This window comes from Cimex lectularius, unplaced genomic scaffold (genome assembly GCF_000648675.2).
Source record: "Cimex lectularius strain Harlan isolate CLEC.00 unplaced genomic scaffold, Clec_2.1 scaffold382, whole genome shotgun sequence".
In the NCBI taxonomy this organism is placed as follows: Eukaryota; Metazoa; Arthropoda; class Insecta; order Hemiptera; family Cimicidae; genus Cimex; species Cimex lectularius.
Genome location: NW_019394216.1, coordinates 73415 through 100447, shown reverse-complemented (window position 1 = coordinate 100447; position 27033 = coordinate 73415). Strand labels below are relative to the sequence as shown.

General features: G+C 32.8%; 1 protein-coding gene across 1 annotated transcript in view; it reads left to right on the top strand.

Moving 5' to 3' along the window:
* Positions 1–25106, top strand: part of LOC106673228 (serum response factor homolog) — a 57945-nt gene extending 32839 nt beyond the window's left edge. Inside the window, exon 2 of the mRNA XM_014405252.2 lies at positions 22532–25106. Coding sequence (XP_014260738.1) covers positions 22532–23032 — 501 coding nt within the window. The 3' untranslated portion in view covers positions 23033–25106. The remainder of the gene's footprint in view (positions 1–22531) is intronic.
* Positions 25107–27033: the final 1927 nt, after the last annotated feature.

Below are 27033 nucleotides of genomic sequence, written 5' to 3'. Positions count from 1 at the left end.
TGTGACTTGATTTTTGTTTCATATATGGATTCAATAACGACATCTCGTTCAGTTCACAGTAAATTTACATTCTCTGACTCATTTTTAACTTAAATTAATTACACGTCGTACATAATTCCGCTGTGAAATGTGAGTGGAAATGTTAAATTTAAGAGAGCAGCGATACAGATTGGAATTTGGACAAATGCCAATGTGGCCGTTATATACAACGCATCCAATCCTTTATAAAATAGCTTATAAATCATTATTAATAAAGGAATGATGATACCTATAAACAAGGTTCAGGTAAAATCGTAAATCAGAAAGGAAATCGTGTATTTAGCAGGTTGAGATCAAACCTCGTAAACTATCATCCACGTTATCTTTTTACGCTTGTAAATATAATAAGAAATGTCTAATCCTTATTATATTTTTTCTTGCATAAAACTTCATCAATTGTGGTTATTCTGGTTAATATTGCATGAACTGGTTTGCGAATAGATAACTCAATTGGTCAAGTTCTTGATATTGCCCCGAGTCTGTCCATAGTTACATATACGGTTTTCTGTCGTTTTATTGCTTTAATTAATTAAACATTACAGTTCACTATCGCAAGTATAATTTGTAGTTTAACTGAAGAAATATCTTCCAGATCACATAAAATTAATATTAAGGTGGTTTTTAGGACGTGGAATTTTTAAGACTAATTTGTCTTTTTTAATTTTTTTGGTTATTGTTAAAAAACTATTATTCCATTGGTTTCGGGAGTTTACACCCATCATCAGAATCTATATTATTAATAATACATACGTATAACAAAGAATATTAATATTTTACAATATTTTATTATAAAGCTAACTCTATAACATTATTTTCTCTTTTTGAATGTTGCTTGGCAGTGAAACAAAATTCAGATGCCGAATTGTCATGTATAAAGACCGGATTCCCGTGCAATTGCATATTTTTATTGCTCACTCCGATTGCAATGAAACCAAATCATGGAAAGGACGTTTGTCACTGTTCTTATTTTGCACAAAATTGCATTTTTCCTATTTTTTATTTATTTATTATTTTTAGTACTTACAGGCAAAATTAAAAAAAAAGAAAAGAATAGTGTAAGGTAGGCTTTGCAATAATATGTAAAATATTAATATCCTTTGTTATACTTACGACGTTTTAAAAATAAAGTTGCTGATGATGGTGTTGTTTGTGTGCGTATGTTGTTGCTTATAAATTTGTGATGATCTAATTGAATGTCATCTCCCCTCAGATGCCGCGGCATCAAGTTTCAGTTCCATGATGTCATCGCTCTGTTTGCTATAGATCTATTAAGAAAGGCTGCTCTGAAAATCTTAGTTTCGTGATGTCATGTACCAATTCGAAAAGGTTTTCTTAAAACGTTTAAAGTCCAGGACGCATGGGGTTAATTTTATATTTCGATTTTCTTAATCCGACAAGATTTTTTCAGCGTTCTAAATTTATAAGTAATAGTTGAATGTCTTCCTTGTGAGGTGGAACCGATTCAGTATAATTCTTAGTTTTTCACGTTTCATCTCCCTCCTCGCGTACAATTTTAAACTTAAACAACAAAAAAAAACGTTATCACTTTAGTAAACTTCCACCTCAGATGATTTTTAATTGTACGCCATCTTACTGACAAATTAGAACCAGCCAACAGCCGGATAGGCTTTAGTTTATGATACCATCTCATAACTTACAAATTATTTGGAGCTATTTAGGACAAAATCTTTTTAGTTAAATGTTAAATCCTGATCAGCCTTCATGTTTGAATTTATTTCTCGCTGTAATTAGTAGGAAGTAAGAATGTATGTAAACATTGTTATGAGATGTCATACCCATACCGGTAACTTATTTAGTTAAAATCCTTGTCCCAGTGATGATGCCATATTTCGTATATGTACCATTTTTGAGTGTTCTATATTATTATCTTTCTAGACGAACCCGCTAAAAAAAAAGAATGTTTCAGTTTTATGTGGCATCTCCCAATTGAAACTATTCCGACTGTTTTCGTCATGTATCTAGAAAAAAAAATGTTTCAGTTCCTTAATGTCATATTTGACATAGAAAGGAATTAGAAAAAGTTTGTTTCAACTGTCATCATTCCACTTGTAACCATTCATTAAAAACAGCTTACATTTTTGTCATCTGTCTACATAAACCACACATAACATAAAGTTTGTAATGATGGAAATTTGTGTTACTTTATTTAATCTTTTCATGCGCAATTTAATCAGAAAAACGAATAAATTCAAAAAAGATTAGGATAAGTCAGTCGGAAAGGTTTAGTTCCATGCTAAGCAAATAAGAAAAAGTTTCAGTTTCATACTGGCATCTCTAATTTGAAACCATTCCGACTAAATTGTGTCATCTTCCCAGAAGAAAAAAAAGGTTTAAGTTCCATATTTTATTTGTCATGTATATACGAGAAATATTTTAAAAAAAGTTTCAGTTTCTAGGTCATCATTCGATTTAAATCCATTCATGAGTCATCTATTTACAAAAACTGATATAGACAAAAACGGTTAGATCCTTTTTAAAAATATAGTTCCTACTCACAGTAAGTTGTTTTTGCAACAATTGGGATTTCGAGCTTATGCTCATCATCAGTTTGAAGGAGGTTGAAAACGGTTCGGTTTCATGATGTTTCCGTTGCTTAACTTTCAACTTTTCAAGAGCAATAATTTAGTCAAAAAACGAACAAACAAAAAAATGTTTACCATAAATCATCCTAAAATTGTAGTTCAAGATGTCATATTTTTCAAACAAATATTTATAAAATCGTTTCAGTTTCAAATGTCATTAACCAACGTAGAGCCAATTATAAAAAAGAATGTTTGATGTTTTAGTCATCTACAAAAAAACCATTGAGAAAAAGTTACAGTTTCAGGATGTCAACACCGCTCACAGTATATTTTGTGATCTATCCACAAAAATCGATTTACATATGTAGAAGAATGCATAATGTTTCTTAATAAAAGAAAATAATTTAGTCTCATTATTCTTCATCTCACTGCAAACCACTCATAAATAAGCGTAATCAAAAGTTTTACTTCTGTGATACCAAATGTTTCCACATCTTGAAAAGACATCTTTGTCCAAGAAAGAAAAAATATTGAATTCATCATCACTCTCTTTTCCATTTAAAAATGAAAAAAGCAAAATATTTTACGATAAAACAGTAAAAAAGTTTCCTTTCGATTAAATCAACGTTCTACTAAATCAAGTAAACTCTGGTATATCGTACAATTACTAGTTAGAATGCCTTTTAATTTCAGTTAAAAGGCTTGTCGTAAATATGTTAACACTGATGCCATCTCTCAGTGCCATGCAAAAAGCGAACCTATTTATGGTAACTACTACAAAAACGCTTGGTCGAAAATGGTCTCTTTTCTTGTTTCAACTTTCTACTTGTAACCAAAATTCCACTTTAAACTCGGATAGTTGTCCTGATTCTACGATTATTTTCTTATACTGAAATCCTACTGACCGATGCTTTGACGATAGGTGCGGCAATGAGTTCTCGGAAGTCAGGTTCCAAGTACCTTTATATCATTTGTGCTGCTACCCTTAACATCATCACAATAATCAACCGCAATTTTAATCTTTAATTCGAATACTATCCAATCACAACCAAGAACACCTTGAGCTTATCGAAGACTTGTACAAAAAGTGGAGGAAAAGACTGAATGAAGAAAAATGTACCCATAGTGTACGGTCAAAGGGAAAAAAACAAGTCTTGCGCTCCACTGTTTATCATCAACAAAACATTCCAATTTCCATTGATGTCAAATACTTAGGACTATACCTAAGCTGCAGTCTGACGTGGAATCCCCTCACAAGACTTTGGAGACAACTTAACAGAAGACTTGGACAACTGCGAAGACTTATAGTTCCGGAATCCATCCTGACCGTCAACACTAAACTAACCTTCAAGACTTCTGCGACAACTTTGGACATACGGAGTGTAAATACGAGGTTCTGCCAAGCCATCCACGATCCAGCGCATCCAATCCTTCCAATCAAAACAACTCGGACATATCGTCAAAGCTTCTTTCTACGTCACTAACCTCACTATCCACAAAGACCTCAACCTTCCTTTTATCAATGATCCTTTCTCGATTCCAAAAGTTTCACACCAACAGTGCAAATGTTGCCTGATTTCTTACGAAATGTGTCTTTCGGGTGCAGTGCTAGCCTTAGAACTAGTGCTGTGATCACATTTGTTATATGTACTGATATGTAAACATACAAATAACATCTTTAAAAAAAACTAACGGTAATTACAATCAGTAAATTAATTGAATTGTCCCTAAAGTTTTAGTTCCAAGATGTCATCTTTCTATTATTTCTCTATAATATATTATATGTTGATATACTATAGTACGATTATTCGGAGATCGAGAGATGCGGTCTGGTGTGACGTAAGTTTTAGAAGTGCCCTTTCAACACGACACACAAAATGTCACATGTACACGGAAAACAAACACTTTGAGCCCTGAAGATGATCTCAATAAAGATCGAAACGTTGGCACGATAAAGAAAATGTTATTCCAAAACCTACGTCATACCAGACCGCATCTCACGATCTCCGAATAATCATTGACTAACGGTCACTAAACACCACACAAAATACTATAGAATGTTTTGGAGTTTCCATTAATAAGAAAATTCCCTGATGTTCTAATTTCAATCTAATTTGTAAAAATGATTAGCTATGTAGTTCCTGTTCCATTATTTTCTTGGTTTTTATTAGTAAGTTATTTATTTGTTGAATGCAGAAACTGCAACATTTTTGACGACGTTTTTTTAAAAGGAAGAACAGTGTTAGGATTTAGGACAAAAATACCACCAGTACGAAATATTGTGTTTTTGCCAACGCAATTGACTCCATGCCATGACTAACACTTCAAAATAATTTCATTGCTTTACATCCATTAAACGTCCTTTCGTTCGTTTTGGGAACGTTTTCCATCATGTCTTGACCTTAATGTCCATTTAAAAGGCACTAGTGTTTATTTTATATTTTTACCATTAACAACAAAAAAAAAAAAAAATTGAAGAAGTCTGATAGGGTAATAAAAATGGACTTGTTTTTAGACTAATATCCTTTTCGCCATTGGTAGTTGTTTCTTTTTAGAATTTTATTTGGCACAACTCTTCACTTGCAAGCCGCCCACGTTGTCTATTTAAGTCTAAAACCCCTTTTGAAGTGTCGGTTTAAATCCGGTAGTATAACTGTTAATAATAAAAAAAAAAGCTGAGAGTTTAATAAATTGATACTTAAGCGACGAAATTTTTGATTAAATAATTAGTAATCACTAATTGTACGGGTGCTTGTAATTCATCCTTCGGCATCAAGCCTTTACCAGTTATTTTAATTATTTTCCTTTTACAACCGCACTGCGTAAATATTGAATCACCCGGGATTGATATAAAGTCAATACTTGAAAAACAAAGTCATGAATAATCGATAGAATTGGCTGGGTTTATATGGACTGGTTTTTAATTTATAAGAACCTTTATCTCAACTGTTTTGGGTTAATGTTTTCGATTTTGATTTTTTAAAAATATTTGAGAGTAGATAGATATAGTATTATACTGTTAGTACTATTCGAAATTATTCTTCCTGCTAAATTTATTTATAACTGTTTCTAGAACAACAGGTCGCGACTTGTTTTCATTAATTATCATGTGAAAAGAAGGTTAAAGACTGAGAGAAGTCTTTATGTAAGTATTGGTTGAGATAAAAAAGTCAGTGTTACGAGCGGGATTCGAACCCACGACCATCGGCTAAATACGCCGCTGCTCTACCACTTAAGCTATCGTGACATATTAATTGAAAGATGTTATTTGGCCAATCGGACCACGGAATCTAATGAATTGAGAGAAATTTTGTATCTATTGAGTTTATTTATTATTTGTGTTTCTTAGTGATCGGTTGTTTCATAACTTGTTGAAGTCGTGAGGAGCGGTCAAGAATGAGGTAGTTTATAAAAACACTTTTTTTTGCCGACGTTTCGACCTTTATTCGGATCATCATCAGGGCCTGGGTAAATTACCAAACATGTTGTTTGGAATAAATACAGTTTAAGATGTAAAATATGTTCATTTATTATATTATTTATTTACGTAGTCCGGCCATTGTTAGGTTTATGAAAATAATGAAAAACCATAAGGTTATAACAAAAAATAGAGTTAAGTAAATGAATTGTTAATACTATTTTATAAAAATTCAGGTTTGCAACCGTGTAATTTAGGATAATCCTGTATTTTATGTTACAAAGCTACTCATTCTTCCAGAAGGAAAATGAGTATGAAGCCCCCTGACATTCTTTGTTCTTGTTTCTTTTTGTCGTGATTGTTACTTACGAGTAGTGGAAAGTGATTGATAATTGCCATTATAAAGATTATGTCGGAACAATCTCGACGATTGTTTACAGTATTACAAGTGGTATAATACAGACGAAAAACGGTATTTCACCCGCTGTGATCGCCCTGAAGGCATGAAAAGAATGCCGTCGGTTTAATGTCGTTCATTGTAGTCGTTTTTTAAATTATTTTTTATTCTGAATAAATATACACTTTCTTCGATCGACAATTTCCAACAAGATGCGGTTTATTATTATGCCAATTAGTGTTGAAGTCCCTTGCAATTAAATTTTTACTGGATGTCAAAGCTAACACTCTTACACATTTATAATTTAAATTGGTGACGATATGAGAATGGGAAAGCTCATCTTGCTGAAAGCTTTGTCAAAGTGTTTTTTCCAAATTATATGACAGAGTGAAAATCGCCTAGAGATAAGCCGGAACGTCGGGGATATAAACAGGGAGAGACAAGACGATGATCCTTTCCCTTTGAACGAATTGTGCCCGTGTAAATAAATGAAAACACGCGCAGTCATGTGTCTCGTTGCAGCTTCATTCTTGTTGATGAAACTATTAAAATTTAAAGATAAAAGAATAAGAAAAAGACCAATTCGATGTATAGCTCAATTCACTCGCTGTACTATCAGGAACAACTGGGATATTATAAGCAGGGTGTGGTCTGATTCCTTCCATTTCTGCCAATAGGGCACATTTTACGTACTGCGCTTGTTCTATTACATGAACTCTTACACACAACGTAAAGTTAACAATATTTAGTACGATTATCTAGTTTTACCTTCTGATCTGATTAACATTTGGCCCTAAATTAAATTAACCTGTTCAGTCAACAGCGTGGAGTAAATAATTTCTTGTCTGGAACAGGCCCCGTGTATATGCCATGTTGATCAGAGTGGGATATTTAACACTATTGATGTGATTGGTATACACCTTTTACTCTATTTGGAACGAAAGGGATATAAGGAGGGTGAAACATGACGCCTGTTCTTATGGCACTATTGTTGCATGTTTAATTTCAAGCTTAACACACGCTCGTGTTATGTCTAATAGCACTTTTATTCTGATTGAACAAGGCGGCATATTTACCTTTAAATAAAGCTCAGTGACAGTAACACCATTATCTGGGACTTCTGAAATAAAACTGAGATAAAAGCAGGTTGAGCCAAGGCGCTGTCGTTTTGGTTTTGTGCTAATAGTTGCCTGTGAAATTAAATGTTCGTGGTGTTTTACATTGCTTACCCGATTGTGCTTTACTTCTGTGATTGATCAACGCGATATATTTTCCTTTTAAACTATTGATCTATTTAGAATAAAGCAGAGAGTCAATAGCCTGCCATCTGGAACAAGTGCAAATCACCTTCAAATACTTCCTTCTTGGCAAGTCTGTGTTTGAGCCAGTTGGCCTTGGGGCCAAATGCTTAAGGTTGATAGGATTTTTCAAATTTATTCATTTTTCATCACTTATTGAATGCATATCTTCATTTGTCAAATGTTATTAACCAATTAATGCAGAAGGTCAACTCGCGCATGGTGTCCTCGGTTAGCTTTATTATTTTCGGGCTTGCTTAAAGAACCTGTGTTCCCTGTGTTTTAAAAATCCCGCATTTTTTAAATATACAGTTTAGTCGCTTGTCAAAAATGATGTGTACGTAGGGAAATGTGCATAAAAGGCATGAGTACCTTAAAGGGTCTAGAGGGCGGGTAGGCGTTGGCATATGTGGGCTGGCCTTAAGTCTGGCTATTACCTTAGGTGTGTGATTCATCAAACCATTGGCTCTCTAATACATCTCGACTCTCCTACACTCTAATCACTCGTAATGGCACTCCCTATTGCGCCGCGGACGCCGAGAGGAAAGCCACCTGTTGATACGCTTCGCGATGACTCCCGAGTGGGCCGAAACGACTAAAGGTCTCACAATTTACATGGAAGACTTCAATTTTGCAAAGGCCGCATAAATTAACGGCGTGTTCTTTTATGCGAGGAGACGCTGGAGGAGTGCAGGTTAACCACTCATGTAAATTGTTGTCCGAAAAACTCAGCGTTTGATTTATGAATCATTTATCCGGGTTGTCTACTTTTCTTGCCACCTGATCAGTGTAAGAACTGTATAATAATAATATGAATATCGCTTATACAATCGTTTCAAAAACAAACCATCCACTCTGACTGAAAATTTTTTTCAATATGCAAACGTGTGTAATATTTGTAAATTGTCAGGTTGTTTAAATGCAAATCCAGTATTGCACAATAATCTTATCTATTAAAATGAACATATACGATACAAAGCAAGGATTTAAAAGTAATTTACTTTTCTACAAGTCTCAAGCGTTAGTTAAAAATACCCATAAAAAACTAGTTCTAAATCAAATAATAATAAATAACAAATCCTCACTGTAGATGATGCAAAGCCGAAACGTGTTTTAATGAAATCAAAAACGGCGAGTGTACGGACCCAGTAAATGACCCAGTGCTGGTCCAACATTCCGTTCGGTGTTCACGTACTCGCAGACCAAAACCCACCGCCAACTTTAATACTAAATGATGATCGGATAGTTTGATATTGGCTTTCTTATGAATATGGCATTTGGAAGAACAGTTCTCCGGTTTCTTGTATAAAACAGGTCGTTTTCGTTTGAAAACTAGGTAGTAAATAATGCACATACTGTGTGATACGCCATGAACTTGGGACTATGGCAAGGGATGAGGATATTTGGCTGCATATTTTAAACATCAAATTTTCTATTTCTATATATGTAAAAGAATATATGTATAGGTATGTATTTGAAGTCCCAATTGTAGCAGAGAATCTCCAAATGTTTGGAAAAAATCCCAAGTAATTGAACATAATCCACAATGAAGGGAGAGTACAACAAATAAAATGAATAAAAAGTTTATAGGTTATAAACTGATAAAAATCAATATGGACATTGCCAATTTTGTAGTATTTACTTTCCCTAGCATTTTTATTTTATTTTATTTTTAGTACAACATTTAGTAGAAATTGTTATGTTTTTTACTGAAGGAAAATTTAATTAAGGGATTTTGAAAAATAACGGTTTTAAGTCCATAATTTTGTTTATTGGATACAATAATTTTTTTAAACAATTAATACCCTGTATAATGTCCTCTGTTAGCTAAAACCTCTGTGCACCTATTAGGCATGCGGTTAAAAAGGTTATCACTAATTTCATTAGGAATTTCACTTCATAGAAGTTGCAACACTGCACTCAGTTGTTGCAGGTCAACGGGCTGCGGATGCCTTCTCCACAATGCATCCCACATACTCAATTGGACGGAGGTCTAGAGACAATGGGAGAAGGGGTAGATGGGAAATTCCCAAATTTTCTAAACAAACAACAACAAAACAAACAATGAACAACTCTGCCTCTATGAGTTTTAGTATTGCCATCCAGAAGTCGAAATTACCTGCCAATGTTCATTGAGATCCCTGGTTTGAAGAATGTATTCCTTGATAATTTCATGGACTTAACGAACTGCGTTGAGGTTGCCTTTAGCAAGATGTAATCCAGTTCGTTATCCAGTGTAAATCCCACATTACACCGCCTCCTCCAAACTGCACTTAAGGGAGTACAAACTTGGGCTTTGTCGCATCCCCTGTTCTCGGTAGACTCTTCGGCGCCTGCTACAGACAGAAACGCGATAGGTCATAACATAACATCCCAATTGGGGTTCTCTTCTTGCCGCACCATATTCTCCTGAATTGATGGTGGCGGGCTGTTGCTGCAGGTCGTCACTAAGGGACATATGATGTGAGGCCAACTTCCCTCAATCGGTTCGTAATCGTTTGGGTTGATAAAGGCCTTGACAAAATATCTTGTACTTCATTTTGGATCGGTCGGGTACTATGGAACGGGTTCTCAAATTTCTGTCGCCCCTTAGCGTCATAATGCGCTGAGATCAACTACTGGGCATTTCCAGCCTCTCGGAATCGGGCTAAAGCTCGGGCGACCACGCTCTGAGATACCCCAACTGCCTCTGCATCTCTCCACTTGCCGGTGATCTCGTTGACTCTTTCTCACAATAATATTGAGAACTTCTTGGCTCAAGATGGTTGGCATCTTTCCAAGGTTAAAGAGAATACAACTGGATTAAAATGGAGAAAAGATAGTTTATAAAATGAGTAATCTTTATGTTTACTATTCTTAAATAAATCCGTTATTAAAAATGAGGGTTAACATTTGTTTGTTTTTGGTTTGTATTTTCTATTTTGGCTTATTCAACTAACAAGAATATATTGGCCAATTTAATTAAAATTAATCGAATCAGAATAAATACAAATACCCACTAATTTTTTTACATTTTACATGTCTCTATGTTAAAGGATGTATTAAACTATTACAACCAAAACTTATGGAGAACTCCATTAAGGAATTCATAAAAAATGGTATAATAAATCTGTTAAGTATATGCCTAGTAAGTTCTAATTATTATAAATTTAATAACAAATTTATGAAATGAAAGGGTGTCTAATGGGTTCTCTATTAACCCCACTTTGTGCTGGACGGATAAATTCGAAAAAATTCTTTTTATATCAAACAAGAAATTAATTAAATTTTATTTTTTATTAGCGCTATGTAGACGATTATGTATATAGTCGGGAGAACGTTAGAGGATCTAAAAGAATTTGTAACTAAAGGATATTTAGTTTGTGTTGTAATTTATGTTTTTCGCAAGTTCAGAATTGAGCGGCATCAAAAACCGGCTTCGCATTGGAACGTCGCGTTGGCGGTGGTTCGGCGACTTCTTACAATTCATGTCGAGACACTTGTAAGACAGTTAGACTGTTTGTAACTCCTTCAACCTGATGATGTTTAATGCTTGAAATCCGGCTCGTCGAAAAGAACAAACTGGGCGTAAGAACTGTCTTTTGAAGATTTAAGCATGCTCAGATATGTCTTCTTTTCAATTGAAATTGGAAAAAAGTGCTTCTATTTGGAGCTATTCAGAAAAACTAGCTGTTTCAGTTTCCTGATGCCATGTTTCATGATTTAACACCACAGCATTAGCTTGTTACCTTGGTCTTCATTCCATGATGCCATATTTCTACTGGTAACTATTCACAATAAAGTTACTCAGGTAGACGTGTGCCATTGACTAATTGCTCCATAAGGAACAGGTTAGAAAGTATCGGCTCTATGATGACATCTCACTACTTGTCAAGTAAATAGTCAAAATAAAAAATATTCTTCTTCTTAACTTGTTCCATCAGAAGAAACCGTTTGCATTTGTTGTTATATTTCTTTTGCAATTGCCAAATTGTTTTCCTTTGCATAGGAAGTATTTCAAATATTTGCAAACTAGCTTCTATTTTCGTCGTGTATTCCTCTACCCCTTGACCTCCAAACCACTCTTTCGAACTTCAATACTGTTGTATAATCAAACTGTACTATTTAAAAATTTTTATTTTACTTTCCTCAAAATGCGTAGTTCTGTGTAAATTACAATTGTAATTACAATATGTACGTTTTTCTTTTTATACTTTTTTTTGTGACCGTTAGTCGATAATTATTCACAAATCGTGAGATGCGGTCTGGTGTAATGCAGGTTTCAGAAAAACATTGTCTTTATCGTGCCAACGTTTCGATCTTTATTGAGATCATCTTCAGCGCCTGGGATTTACAAATTGTTTAAATTTAACAAATAATGTAGGATGTGGAAAAAAGTGAATTTATACAATGCAAAATATATTTTTTATATTCAGCCAAATTCTCAACACGACACGCAAGAATGGCACAATTATACAGAAGACAAACACTTTGAGTGAGTAGAAATACTTTGATTTAATATAAAAAAATATTTTGCATTGTATAATTCACTTTTTTCCACATCCTACATGTATTTTTTAAATTTAAACAATGTTTGTAAATCTCAGGCCCTGAAGATGATCTCAATAAAGGTCGAAACGTTGGCACGATAAAGAAAATGTTTTTCTGAAACCTACATCACACCAGACCGCATCTCGCGATTTCTGATTAATACCTATTGTTAACTGTTAAGCCCTTTTGTGAATATATTTTTTGTTTTATTTCGTCGATTTCGTTGTTTAAGTTTTAATTTATACTTTAGTGAATCTTTTATCTGAAATCACATTAATTTTGATAGATGTTCATAAACGATGTATGTATATCTCTTTATTTAGGTATGCCTTTCTTAAATAATGATAGTACTTAAATAATAAGAGTAACGTTCTGAACGTCAATATTTTTTGATTTTCTAAACCTATTTTTCTTAGTATGTCCATGTTTTTATCACAAATTTTATCACAAATTCGCTATTTACCGTGAGAAAAAATGTTAAGCTTGATATAATTGATGACAAAAGAACATTGGCTGACAAAATACTTTTTAAAGTGAAAGTTTTGAATTAAAATGAAAATATTAATTTGATGGGGATGAAGGATGTAGTCTTTCAAGAAATAATCCCATTGTATTTACAGTAAGCTTTATTTATTTATTCAAAAATGATCAAAGTACCATAATGGGCATCGCATTTGGATGTTATAAATAACCCATGATTTATCATGTACCTGCTCAAATTTGTCCGTGCTTTCTTGTTTTTCGTAGGGCCCGGAGGAAGGCAATAAATTTGCCGAAAGCTTGGCATAAATGCAATTTTTTGACCAAGATCATATCCCTAATCTCGATGACAGAAATTGGGCGAACTAACTCAAAAATATAAATTATAATATACATTTAATTTTTGAGTTGTACGAAAAATGTTGGATATTTTTTACGTACATTAAAGTATTAAATTTAAATTTATTAGTGTAGGAACCGCTGAAGTTGGACTCTGGTGGTACCAACAGCAAGGTTATTACAGCCCCAGCGCCATCAGTTCCTAAAACCCAGACCCATGTCCTCTCACTCACTCCTAAATGCATTATTTCTTATTTACATATCCCTTAGGGTGGTGCAGTACTCGATTTCATCCATCACTCTTTACACCTATTAATAAATCATATAATTTAGGATCAGTAGGGTACTCAGTATTCTGCCATCGTTCCTCCCACATAACCCATTCACGCTAATAAGTACACTCACTCTCGTCACACACTAAGGGACACAGCAGTATGAATACTCTATAGAAAACAATCCAGTTTCGGATCACGGGACCCAAATATACTACCCTGCTCAAGCACGGTGGTATTCCTATGGAGCCAAGAATTGCACCCTTTAATTAGGTGGTACTCATCGAGCAACCTTTCTGTGGATGCTGGACATATACTAGAGCTTTGGCCCAAACATAAATATCTGTGTGTCAGCTTGGCCTATCCTTAATCGGGTGAACCTTCAACGAGTCAGATCCTCGAGGGTCACCCATCGACAGTCCATTTGATGATACGTGAAAAAAATTTATTATATTTATTTAAATACCATACATATTTGCAAACTAATAAGAATTGCAGGAGTCCGTACTGATGCATTTTGGCCTATTGTGTTATTAGATTTTTTAAATATTGTTTAAAGATATAAACATACTCGATATAAAATATTCAACTGATTAATTTATTGACTGTGCTGTCCCTGGTTAAGCAGGAAATATTCCTGATCCAATTACAAAAATGTTTTCTTGGCTGTAGTATATTCATACATTACCTAAGAAGAATTTATCGTTCAATAAATTTGATTGCATAAAGTATAATTTTAGCCCGGCCTTAGCCCATGCTCTGTAATGGTTTCTTTATGTTTTAATTATTTGACAGATGACAAATAAAATGAAGATTAGTACGGAAGTTATTGTTATAATATATACCTGTGCTATTAAAAATGTCACACGTACTTGTTATATATTTTTACTATACTTATTATATTTATAGATTCTGACCGTGGGAGTGTTCACGTTGACGACTGTTTTGGTGTCGGGTGAATCTAGTAAAAAAATGTAGTACTTGTTATTAATTCAAGTGTTATATGTGCTCGGTGGGGGCGTTTAGATCAGATCACGATTTCTTTCACAACCTGATCAAGAATTCTGAATAATCCGCGGTAAAAGTTGTATGTCACGGATTTATTAACACACCCGGGGTTAAATGTTTGGCGTGGGTCGTGAAAAAAGTGAAGAAGGAGAGAGCGAAAGAGAGTGAGAGAGAGAGAGAGAGAGAGAGAGAGAGAGAGAGAGAGAGAGAGTGAAGGAGTGAGAGAGAGAGAGAGAGAGAGTGAAGGAGAGAGAGAGAGAGAGAGAGAGAGAGAGAGAGAGAGAGAGAGAGAGAGAGAGAGAGAGAGAAGGAGTGAGAGAGAGAGAGAATGAAGAAAAGAGAGCAAATCGTGTGCTCCGTTTGTAAATGTTCGATATTTTTTCCATTTTCGTCTTGAGAAGCGAATAAACGGCCTCTGCAGAATCTGCGGTGACGGCCAAGGAGTCTTAATTGTAAACAATTCCGAGAGCCGACCCGCTCAGACAATGGGCGTTCACCGGCGAGCAAGCAGTTTTCGAACAATGGAGACACGCGACACATGAAAGAATTACCCGGAAAATAGCCATAATTAATATCCTTTTTCTTTCAATTAACCATCAACTTTCCAGGGATTTCTTTAAGAAATTATACGAGCCGCATACCAGAATACAGTATTGCGATAACTTGGCAAACAGGTTTAAAATACTCATGGAAACGGAAACAAAACCAGACGCGTTAAAGACAGATTTAAGTCGAATATACACAAAACACTTCGGCAAATCTTCCTAACAATATGTACTGTATCGCCATGTATTCCCATTTAGAACATTCCAATAAGTTATCTTTAACACGAGAAACAATTCTTCTTAACATTCTATTTCTCATGTAGTGTGACGAGCTGTTTTTTGAAGTTATTGTTTCACTATTTTAACAATACAAGGCTACTTGTTATCATTCTACTTAGTTTCTAGTTAGTTACCTGTCATCTTGGTCTGCTTGCTGATTTTATCATATTAGGTATATCACCTTCTGTCTACAGTAGAAAATCTCACAATCCTCTACGTACGGGGACGACCAGGTTGATGTGTCATGGATTTGAACCAAATTTTTTTTTCTGATTATACACTCCAAAATATCGGACATGTAGCCGCCACTTCTTGCGTATAGGCCCTCGTTCGTCAAATAAATTTTGAAAGTTTAAATTTACCGTTTTTTAAATTTTTTATTTCACCGTTCTACTTGTTCATATCAATTTTGGGAATATATCTTATTATAGCATTTTTTATGTATTTTATCTTAGATTGCAATAAAAATATATTAAAAGCTGTTGAAGTTTATCAATAACCCATTATGTATAGGTCTGATTGATCTAATTACTTTTTTCAATTGATTATTCTTTTTATGTAAGGTCTTGGTTGAATGCAAAAGTTAGTATTCGAAGGTCGTGGGTTCGAATCCCGCTTTGACACTAAATTTTCATTTCAACTAAGACTTTATCAATAACCTTAAATTTCAAAAAACCAAATTTTTTTTCAAGTGAACTAGCTCATAAAATTTCTTTCTTAAAACTAATATGAAATTTCGTTTTATCACCTCTGAAGACCCCTAAATATAATTTTTTGTTTAAATTTAAATATATCGATTTTTTACCTCAAAATATTTTGCTAAAGATTTTTAAGAAGCCGTTATCGGAATATCAGATTGAAACAGATAAAATTCAAAAACTGCTAAAAGGATTTTAACTTCCAACATACCATAAGAAAGAAGAGCTTTTTAACGACGTATGTACCATAAAAATATATAAAAGATTTTTTGAAGAAAATATTCAAAATAGGAAACTTATTTATTCGGTTTTTTTGTAATGGAAATAATAGTCCGATTTTAGTGTTTGTACCGTTATAGACTGCATTTGACAATTCCTTTAAAAAGAATTATCAACCATAAAAATCGGTCTCCTAGATTTTGACAAAAACAATGTTAGAGCTTGCTGAGGAACGTCGACGAAATCATTAGTTAAAAAATTTACACCGATTTCCCCGAAAGTTGGTTTTTATAAATGGGGGGGGGGGGTTAAAAAGGGTATACGAACACCGATTTTTGCTCGTTTAATTCAATTTACTTTATACTTATAATTTTTTATTAATAATTTAATTTATTCAACATAATATATTATAATATTAATTCATTATTCCAAATTTATTGTAATGAACGTTGATCAGCACAATTCTCCAGCACATTCTTAAAAAATTCAAATTGATTAACTTTGAAACTGGAGGGGCAAAATATGATTCTGGTTAAATTTAATTATTTATTATATTGTACAAATTAAAATATTTATACTTATTATATGTATAATGTCGAATTCATTAAATGAGCATAAATCGTTATTTAAACATTAAAAAATTATTATTTTTGATGTAATAATTTGTTTGTTGGTTAACACAAAAACAAAAATGTTCTACGACGCAGAATAATATAATTTGGTATGATTTAAATAGATAAATCACCAAAATACTACATTTTTTTGCAAACACTGTAAGCAAAGTAGGTCAGAAAATAGTCAAAACTTGAATTTTACCTCTGTAAATTAATTTTTGCACTAATAATTTCGACGAGCTTCTGCTAGACTGACGTTCTAATGCAAGCTCTAACATCATTTTTCTCAAAACCTAGGATAAAAATTTTCATGGTTCATAATTATTATTAAAGGAACTGTCAAATTATAAAACTGTATGAAACATTACAATCTGGCTGTTATTTCTATCTAAAAAATGAGGTTAATTTTTGACAAATAATTTCCCTATTTTGAATTTTTTCTTATAGAAATATTTTATATATTTTTATAGTACATACGTCGTTAGGAAGCTACTTAATTAACTCTTCTTTCAAATGATGTTGGACGTTAAAATGCTTTTAGCCGTTTTGAATTATAACCGTTTCAATGAGATTGTCCGATAACGACTCCTGAAAAATCATTATCATCATCAATATTTCACCGTTAAAATTTAATTTTACTCGCCTGAGCGTCAAACGATGAACCAATTTTAATGAAAAAGATAAAAATTCAAAAATCCTGTCATCAAAATTGCCTTCCCAGCTATGACGTTATTTAGAGATTTAAAAAAAGATTATTTTTTGTGTAATAATTTCATTGTTGGTTAAAACAAATACAAAAATGTGACACGGTGACATGACGAACCATGCAGGGGAAAATGACACTTTTCTTGCCAAGTCTTCCTGTCAATTCTAAATAATCCAACGTCTGCCAACAGTTATTTATACCTATCCTTTTAGCCGAAGCTGAAGACAGACATCATTGTTCAAGTATACAATGGCCACATTTTTAATATTTCACCTTCAAAATATAATTTTATACGCCTTGCCTCAAACGATGTACCGAGTTTAATGAAAAAGTTAAAAATTCAAAAATCCTGAAACACAAAATTGCCTTCCAAGGATGACATTATTTAGAGATTTTAAAAAACTTATTATTTTTGGTGTAATATTTTCATTTCTGGTTAACAAAAAATACAAAAATGTTCTACGACGCAGAATATTATACGATTATATTATACGATTTAAAAAGATAAATCAACAAAATATTGTTTTTGAATATTTTAACAAATATTCTGTAGGTCAGAAAATAGACAAAACTCGGATTTGGCCTCATTGTCGTGATTTTAGCGTTATAAAACCTTAGAAACCTACTTTCGCGGAAATCGGTCTAAATTAATTTTTGGACTGATAATTTCGACGACCTGACTGACATTCCTAGTACAGGATCAACGTAATTTTTTTTCAAACTCTAGCGGGTCGATTTTTATGGTTGATAATTCGTTTTAAAGAAATTTTAATGTGCATTTTATAACTGTATCAAACATTAAAATCGGACTATTATTTCCATTTAACAAAACGAGGTTACTTTCTGAGAAATAAGTTTGCTATTTTCTTATAGAAATATTTTATAAATTTTTTATGATACATATTTCGTTAAAAATGTTCGTTCTTCTTCTTTTAGACAGTGTGTTTGACGTTAAAATCTTTTTAGTCGTTTTTGAATTATAGCCGTTTCAGATTTTCCTTTAACGACTTTTCAAAAATCGGAAAAATTTTAGGTGTGAAAAAATTGATAAATTTAAATTCAAATAAATCTTTATATTTGGGGCGCTCTAGAGGTGCTAAAATGAAATTTCATGTTAATTTCACTAAAAAAAAGACCTAGCTTACTTTGAAAAAAATCGGTTTTTTGAAAATTTTTGGTTACTGATAAACTTTGATAGCATTTATTATATTTTTATTGCAATCTACATTGCAAAAATTCTGTAAAATGAGATATTCACATAGTTGATTTGAGCAAGCAGAACGGCGAAATAAAACTATTAAAAACGGTAAATATCAACATTAAACTTTTTTTTGCGAAACCAGGGCCTATTCACAAGAAGTGGCGGATACATGTCCGTCATGTGTATAGAATCACCAAAAAATGTTTGATCCAAATCCGTGTCACACCAACCTGTTCGTCTCCGTTGTTTTCACGAGATTATTTATATTGTTGATTTCATAGATTATGTTGAAAATTTGGTGTTCGGAATATTCAGCCAAGTATCTTTATGATTTATCATAGTCCCAGGTTATCAGTGTACACAATATGTGCACATATGTGCTGCAAACCTTTTAAACGACCTGTTTGTTGAAGAAAGCTGTCTTATTTTAGAGAAACGTTGCGTCCACAATCAGCAGTATCGGCGCAGAAAAACCTATTTGATCTAGGGGCTATTAAGTCAGTCTTGTAGCCTATTAGTAGCCTGATAGTGTTCTTTACTCTTAGTTTTATCCCATTCAACAGATTGGTAGAATAAATGCAAACATTTATCAAAGAGTTATTATTGTAAATCGTGCATCACAGAATGGATCCAAATTAGGTAAATGAGAAGCAGATAAAGTATTCCGTTTAGAATGCGTAGTAGTTATACAAAGAGACCGTACGGTTTAAAAGGAAGACAAAATCAAAGTTGAAATAATTTCTTTCTCACTTGTAGAATAAATGGTATAGACTTCTAAATGCGAAATACTTAGCTTGATGAAGTAGGATAATAGAATCAAAATGAGTCACCTCTCTCGAACTAAGTTCAGGTTTTATGTTTTTATTGAACGTGTTTTTATTGTGCACACTGCAAATTGATTTAACATGTATTTAATGACTTAATAATTAAATAAATCATTTATTGTAGGTAATTTAAACTATATATTGGTTCATTCTTATTTGTATTCATTTAGTTAGTAATGATTATTCACAAATCGTGAGATGCGGTCTGGTGTGATGTTTTCAGAAAAACATTTTCTTTATCGTGCCAACGTTTCGATCTTTATTCAGATCATCTTCAGGGCCTGGGATTTACAAACATTGTTTAAATTTAACGAATACATGTAGGATGTGGAAAAAAGTGTATTTATACAATGCGAAAAATATATTTTTTATATTCAATTCAAGTATTTCTACTCACTCGAAGTGTTTGTTTTCTGCGTAATTGTGCCATTCTTGCGTGTCGTGTTGAAAGTGCCAGTGAGATAGTGTTGTTTTATGTTTACATACGTTGGATTTTGAAGGGGTGGGGAAGGAAGTCGGTATAGAAAGACATTTTTGTATAAAGAGTCGGCGTCTTTGAGGTGAAAAAGCCGACGAAGGGAAAATCGTAGGTTCGGCCAGATTATCCTTTCAGGATTATATAGACGGGGATAAATAGGAAAAGGAAAGCTGAATTGTTGAAAAATTATACTATGTAAAAATGTTTGATTTGTGGAATGTGACGAATGTTTTATATGTTATATGTGTTTTGTGTGATGTGATGATGTTGGCATAGCATGTTATCTATATTGAATTTGATTAATGACATTGGCGTAGCTCCGACTGAGTTTATTTACTCCGACTGTATCTTCAGGGCCTGGGATTTATTTGATTGTTTAAATTTAACAAATACATGTAGGATGTGGAAAAAAGTGAATTTATACAATGCAAAAAAATATATTTTTTTTAATACATTCAATCAAAGTATTTCTTCTCACTCAAAGTGTTTGTCTTCTGTGTAACTGTGCCATTATTGGGTGTCGTGTTGAGAGTGCCAGTGAGATTTTGCTGTTTTATGTTTATATACGTTAGATTTTGAAGGGGTGGGGAAGGAAGTCGGTATAGAAAAGACATTTTTGTATAAGGCATCGGCTTCTTTGAGGTGAAAAGAGCCGACGAAGGGAAGCAATGTGTTGGTAATGGTTCGGCCAGATTATCCTTTCAGGATTATATAGAAAGGGATAAATAGGAATAGGAAAGCTAAATTGTTGAACAATTAGACTATGAAAAATATTTGATGTGTGGAATGTAATGTAATGATGTATGTATGTTATCTGTATTGAATTTGATTAATGATATTGGCGTAGCTGCGACTGAGTTTACATGTATCTGTTCTGTAATTGATGCTGTGTTTATCTCTGTTGATGTTTTCATTTCTAGAAAGTTACGTTTATGTTTGTTTTGTTCTGTGTGTAATTTTTTTTTTGATTGTTGAAGTCGAAATTGTTTGTGTTCAAAATGGTGGGTAGCGAGTGCTGTAGGATTTTGCTTGGATTTTTTGCAATCGTAGATATGTTGCTTTACTCTCTTGTCCAGATATTAGGAGGTAAGACCGATGTAAGTTGCCGGACAGTTTAAAACCTACTTCACACCAGACCGCATCTCACGATTTCTGAATAATCATCGACTAACGGTCACTAATCGCCACTCATTAGTAATGTTTAAAAAAAAGATGAAATTTTACATATCAACGTTTTATATCACTAATGAATTCAGTCACTTGAATCTCTGTTAGTTTTAAAAATTTTTGGTAGTCCATCATGTTTATGATTTAAACCTACATATGTTATTTTCTTAAATTATTATTATAATCATCATAATATGCACAACCTCTGGACTAATCCTCTGGAAGAGGTCGGAGCGGACAGGACTTGTTGCAGTTACTTTCCTTTAAAACTGACTCGTCTTTTTCGGTCGTTACCTTTGTTGAAAATAAGGCAGTTCGATGAGTTCGATGTTAATTATTATAAAAGAAGTGTCTTTTTATCCTTTTTAAAAAGATAGTTCCTACTCACAGAAGTTTTGCAACGATCCGGATTTCGAGCCCTACAGCTCATCATCTTGTTGAAGGACTTCTACATCCTGATGATGAGCTAAAGGGCTCGAAATCCGGATCGTTGCAAAACAACTTGCTGTGAGTAGGAACTATCTTTATAAAAAGGATTGAACACCACACTCACTCCATCATTCATCATTTCTAGTGTTAGTTTTTGTGAAAGAGCAATATCACGAATTTCTCTCCTCCAAGAGAAATAACGTCGATAAATTGCAAAATGGACATACATTATCTTAATAACGAAGGAGGTTTATTTAAATTCTAGTTAGGTCCACCAGGCCAATTTTGTTTAGAAATGTAACATGGTTTAACAGTTAATGTCATTTATTACTATTATTTATTTTACTTATTATTTTTTTCATTGAAATCTGTTTAACATATTCTCTTTATGTTGATACTTGTCGACAAAATTGATGGACATAGTCTTCAATGTTCAAAATCGCTATATCTAGGTTTTTTAAACATTTCTCATCCTCGCTGATTTTTGTTGATTAAGAAGCGTTGCACCATGTTCTGTTTGGGGGATTTCAGTGGAGCCCAAGTAATCAGACACTGAAGATGACGAATGCCGAAACGCGCCTGAACCAACAAAAATCAGCGAGGATAGGCACACCAAGATGATAGGCAACTATTAAAACAAATATTGGCAATACTTGTTACATGTAATGTGATAGTGTAAAAAGTTTCATGGTGTTCTTTTTATCACCCCATAAAATAATGGAGTCTATATCATGATTATTGACTAACGCAATGAAGCTAATCAAACTGAATGTGTATATATAATATAACTCTCTGAATATGTAACCAACAACATTAAATTCCTTTTCCCAAAGTCCATGCTATGGAAGAATAGAATTTCGTTGGATTTACATGATGATTAGCATAATTAATTACAGTTTATCACTTTCATTCTCAGTGCGTTTCACTGACAAAACAGCGAGGATGATTAAAATGATCGGAAACGATAACGTACGAACTGTCACTCCACAGAATTTAGTCCAATTATTAAACTTACTGATCTCGTTGTTTTTTTTTGTTTTTTTCTAGGCGTACGAACTGTCGACGCTGACAGGTACGCAGGTGATGCTGCTCGTCGCCTCTGAGACTGGTCACGTGTACACATTTGCGACAAGAAAGTTGCAACCGATGATAACTTCAGAGGCGGGGAAGGCCTTGATCCAGACCTGCCTCAATTCCCCCGACCCGTGTCCTTCGGGTTCCGGAGGCGACCAGAGGATGTCGGCGACAGGGTTCGAGGAGACCGAGCTGTCCTACAACATCGCCGACGAGGAACAAAAAGTAAGACAGTTGGTTTACAGCGGCGGAACGGGTTTGATGCAGCAAAGCGGCGGCCCGCAGCACGGCCATCACGTCATGGGCCAAACCCACCATCCTTCCTCACCCCATCATCACCACCTGATGTTACATCAGTCGTCGAGTCATCTGATCCCTTGCTCGAGCCCTAGCGGGTACCAGCAAGCTTGTCCTTCTCCTTTACCCCATTACCCTCCGCACCCTCACATGTCCCACGCTCACCCGCAACGCTGACCGCCCATTCCGCCGCCAAAAGTTGGCATGCCACAAACACGTTTTTTTACCACCTTTTTTTATATGTCTCAAGACACAAAAACCTGCACACTTTACGCACTTACGGGGAAACTCATGTACATACGTAATTCCTAGTAGGTTTACAATTGTTTTATTGTAGATACTTGTGTACGTTTAAAACAAACGGAGTTGGTTTTATTTATACTCAATTCTTGTTTTTAAATATTTATTGGAAATATTTTTGACGAGAAAACCAACCCGTATTTATTTTCAAACCAAATTAAAATTTTAAGCAGTAGCGAAGCATTAACAAAATAAATTACCAAAGGTTTTCGATGCATCAGTCACGTTAACATTGTTTTTTACAGATTAATTTTTGAAAATCAATAAAACAAATTTCTATGGGTAAACGTTTCCAGAATGTAAGAAGAAAACTTTAGGCATTGAGTACAGTCAAATTCTGTGAAAATATTACGTATATTAAATAGTACCGAAAAACAAAGAAATATTGAAAGATTAATTTTAAATAATATCATCAAATTTACGTAATTAAAGTAAATTAAACTAAATACTAATTCTACTCTCGCCTATTCAAAATTCTAAAAAGATTCATATCGATTGATTGTTAAGTATATATATTATTCATTATCACCTTGTGGGTATTTGAATGTTTTTGATAATAATTGATTACAGCTTTTATTTTTTAAAGTAATTAGTATTGCATTTGGAATAAGAAAACTAGCGATAAAATATTTTTTTATTTATCGTTAAATATCAATATCACAAATTGATTGTTATTTATAAATGTTCATTTTATAATAAGGACATCTATATTATACACGAATATAAAATAGAACGTTTTACCTTTTTTTTTTTTTGCATAAGTATGATTATTTTGCAGAATTTGATTTGACTGACGACCCAAAGTTTGAATCTTTCTTTCGGAGACTCCTTGTATTTATTTAATTTACAAAATTGGGGAATTATTGGAACAAGACATTCCAAAATCACACATTTAGTCAATATGGTGTAACAAAGATTTGCAACAAATGCCAGGCCCTTTTAAAAATCAAATATTGACCATTTTTAAATTAAAATGTTGCGAAATTATTTAAGAAAAAACTTTTTCATTACTGTTTTTTATATATATTTTTTTGTTTTTAAATGTAATTGTTGATTTTGGTGCAACAGTTTTAATAAAGAAAATAACCACAAATTTGGCATAGAGGTGTCTGGTAGGTTTTATCATTTGTCTTTACGTTACACCCTAAAACTTTTAATAATTAAAGAGGTAGCAAATGAATAATGAATTTTAAATCTTCTTCGTTTACTACCTCTGAACACACTGTACAAAGCTGTACGAGCTATAAGTGTAATAAACTAATTGTAATATATAAATTAATATAAACAATTATTAGACAAAATTTTTTTTGACTAATGGAGGGACAGTCTTTAAACAAATCTCTTCTAGTTGTAACTAAATATATATATATGTATATTGTGTTCAACATGTTTTTTCTTTTCTTTTTTTTTAAGTGAACATATTTTATTTATTGTTAAGTATAGTAAAAAGTCTATATTAGACAATGGGAATGTAAATTTTTTCAACATAACTAGTTTGTTTTGTGTGTTTAAATTATCATTGTCAGGATTTATTGTCCTTGTGCGACTTATGTGATCGAGTGACATGATTTTTTTCATTTAAAATTTTATGTTTTTATTTATTTATTTTGTTGATTTTAAGGCGTTCATTGTGTGTTGTAACTATCACTTTATTTATGTTGGCCTGCATTTTATTTCAATGATCTCTGATAAAATGTGGGCGCTATTATTATTATTTTATTATTTTTGTTTTACTTAAATATTTTATTGTGGAGCGTAAATAGTGCACGAATCTCCTGAAGTCAGTATTTATTGTGATAGTTGCACTTTGTATGAATACTTTTGTAAATAGGACAACAACGTTGTGAAGAAGACTTCGAACATCTAGTGTCCATGACACAAAAATTAAAAAAAAAAGGGTAATATAACTAACTGTTTGTTTTCAATAATAAAATGACGATATATATACATATTTTTTTATGTTTTTGTTTTCTCACCTTATCTTATAAACAAAACATTATTTTATGCTCTATGTGGTTTCATTTCTCAGAAAATGCAAACTGGCGTTTATTATACCGGAACGATGTCAAGATAAATGACTTTAAACTTTAATTTATTGTTTTGGTTCAATTAATTGAAACCTTTTTTCAAGATCTTACCAACAATAAACATTGTCGTTCTTTTTCTTAACCAAATTATTATTTTATTGACGGGAAGGATAAGGATATTAGGATAGGATCAATAATAGAAAACTCATTTTCAATAGAGATTTTTAAATTTATTTAATTTAAACAATGTACAAATACATAGATATATGCTTTATTATATAACATGCGAGGTATTTTCCTTAAATATTCGGGTAGCAAAAACCCTTATATATAATAATAATAAAATGGCACGAAGACAATATGACTAGAAATACAATTAAAGCTTTAGACAATGAATTTTTTTGTATCTTTCACAAACCCAATTTTATTACATTAGAGATTTAAATAGTAGAAATAAAACTATCGGTTTTTAGTTTTTCTTTTTTTTAAGGCATAGAAATCGAATTAGCGGATTACAGAAATAAGAAAATATATCAAGTAGGAGCATTAATAATTTTAAACATTCACTGAACCGCAGTATTGTGCTAAATGTGTTATTGCGCTATTAAGATATTACCAACATTAGAAATAATGTTTTTATTTTGAAAATTGAATACTCAAGCGCTTATACAAATAAAATACTGTCCTAACGAAGTGATTAATTCGTAGTAAAGGGAGTTATAAATTCATAATTAAACAGTAATATTGGAATATAATAACAATCATATTACATTACATTTTGGGACATTTTCGCAGCACAAAATACAACGTTGTATCAAGTTAAATAACGTGCTATTATAATAATAAGATAATTGAATTTATTGGTCTGTTAAATGTGCTAACATGTTCAGAGACGGTTATTAATATGTTTTAGAATGATTTTCGAGTTGTTCGTAGTTAATAATGAATGGATTTGTTTTATTACCAAAGATAAGAAAAAAATGGTTAGATTATCTTTTAAATAGTGTCCTAGTTTATTTGATAAAATTGTAATTATCTCCTTTGCCCACCTTGTCGGTGCTAATGTAACTTGTTTCTTCTTGTTTGAATCTTTTTTGATCACTTCGATTGTAAAGTAACTAGCGCATAGTTAGCTAAACTTCAAAGTGCTTACTAAATAGCCCAGTTGTCTTTTTTGGTCACTTCGATTGTAAAGTAACTAGCGCATAGTTAGCTAAACTTCAAAGTGCTTACTAAATAGCCCGGTTGTCTTTTTTGGTCACTTCCATTGTAAAGTAACTAGCGCATAGTTAGCTAAACTTCAAAGCGTTTACTAAATAGCTCAGTTATCTTTTTTTGGTCACTTCCATTGTAATGTAACTAGCGCATAGTTACCTAAACTTCAAAGTGTTTACTAAATAGCCCAGTTATCTTTTTTGGTCACTTCCATTGTAAAGTAACTAGCTCATAGTTACCTAAACTTCAAAGTGTTTACTAAGTAGCCCAGTTACAACAGGTTAACAGACTTTGCTTGTGTCGAGTGTACTATATAATATACGATTAACACTGTTTGCGTGAATACCTCTTTTTCTGTAGGTTTGAAGATGTTTGTTCTCATAAAATTACAACAAAGAAATTGTGTATAAAATTTGCGGTGTATGAATAACATTTACATCAGATCTGATAATCTTTAACTCCATTTGTTTGACTTCGTTCTATGGATAGCAAGTTTCGGTACAACGGTAATAAAGCCAATTAAAAGTTTAATTGAGTTTATTGAAACCGTATTGACAATTTCACACCAGTATTGTCACACTGAAAAAAGAAATTTCAAAAAGGCGACTAAATAATAATTACGTCATGCTTGGATAA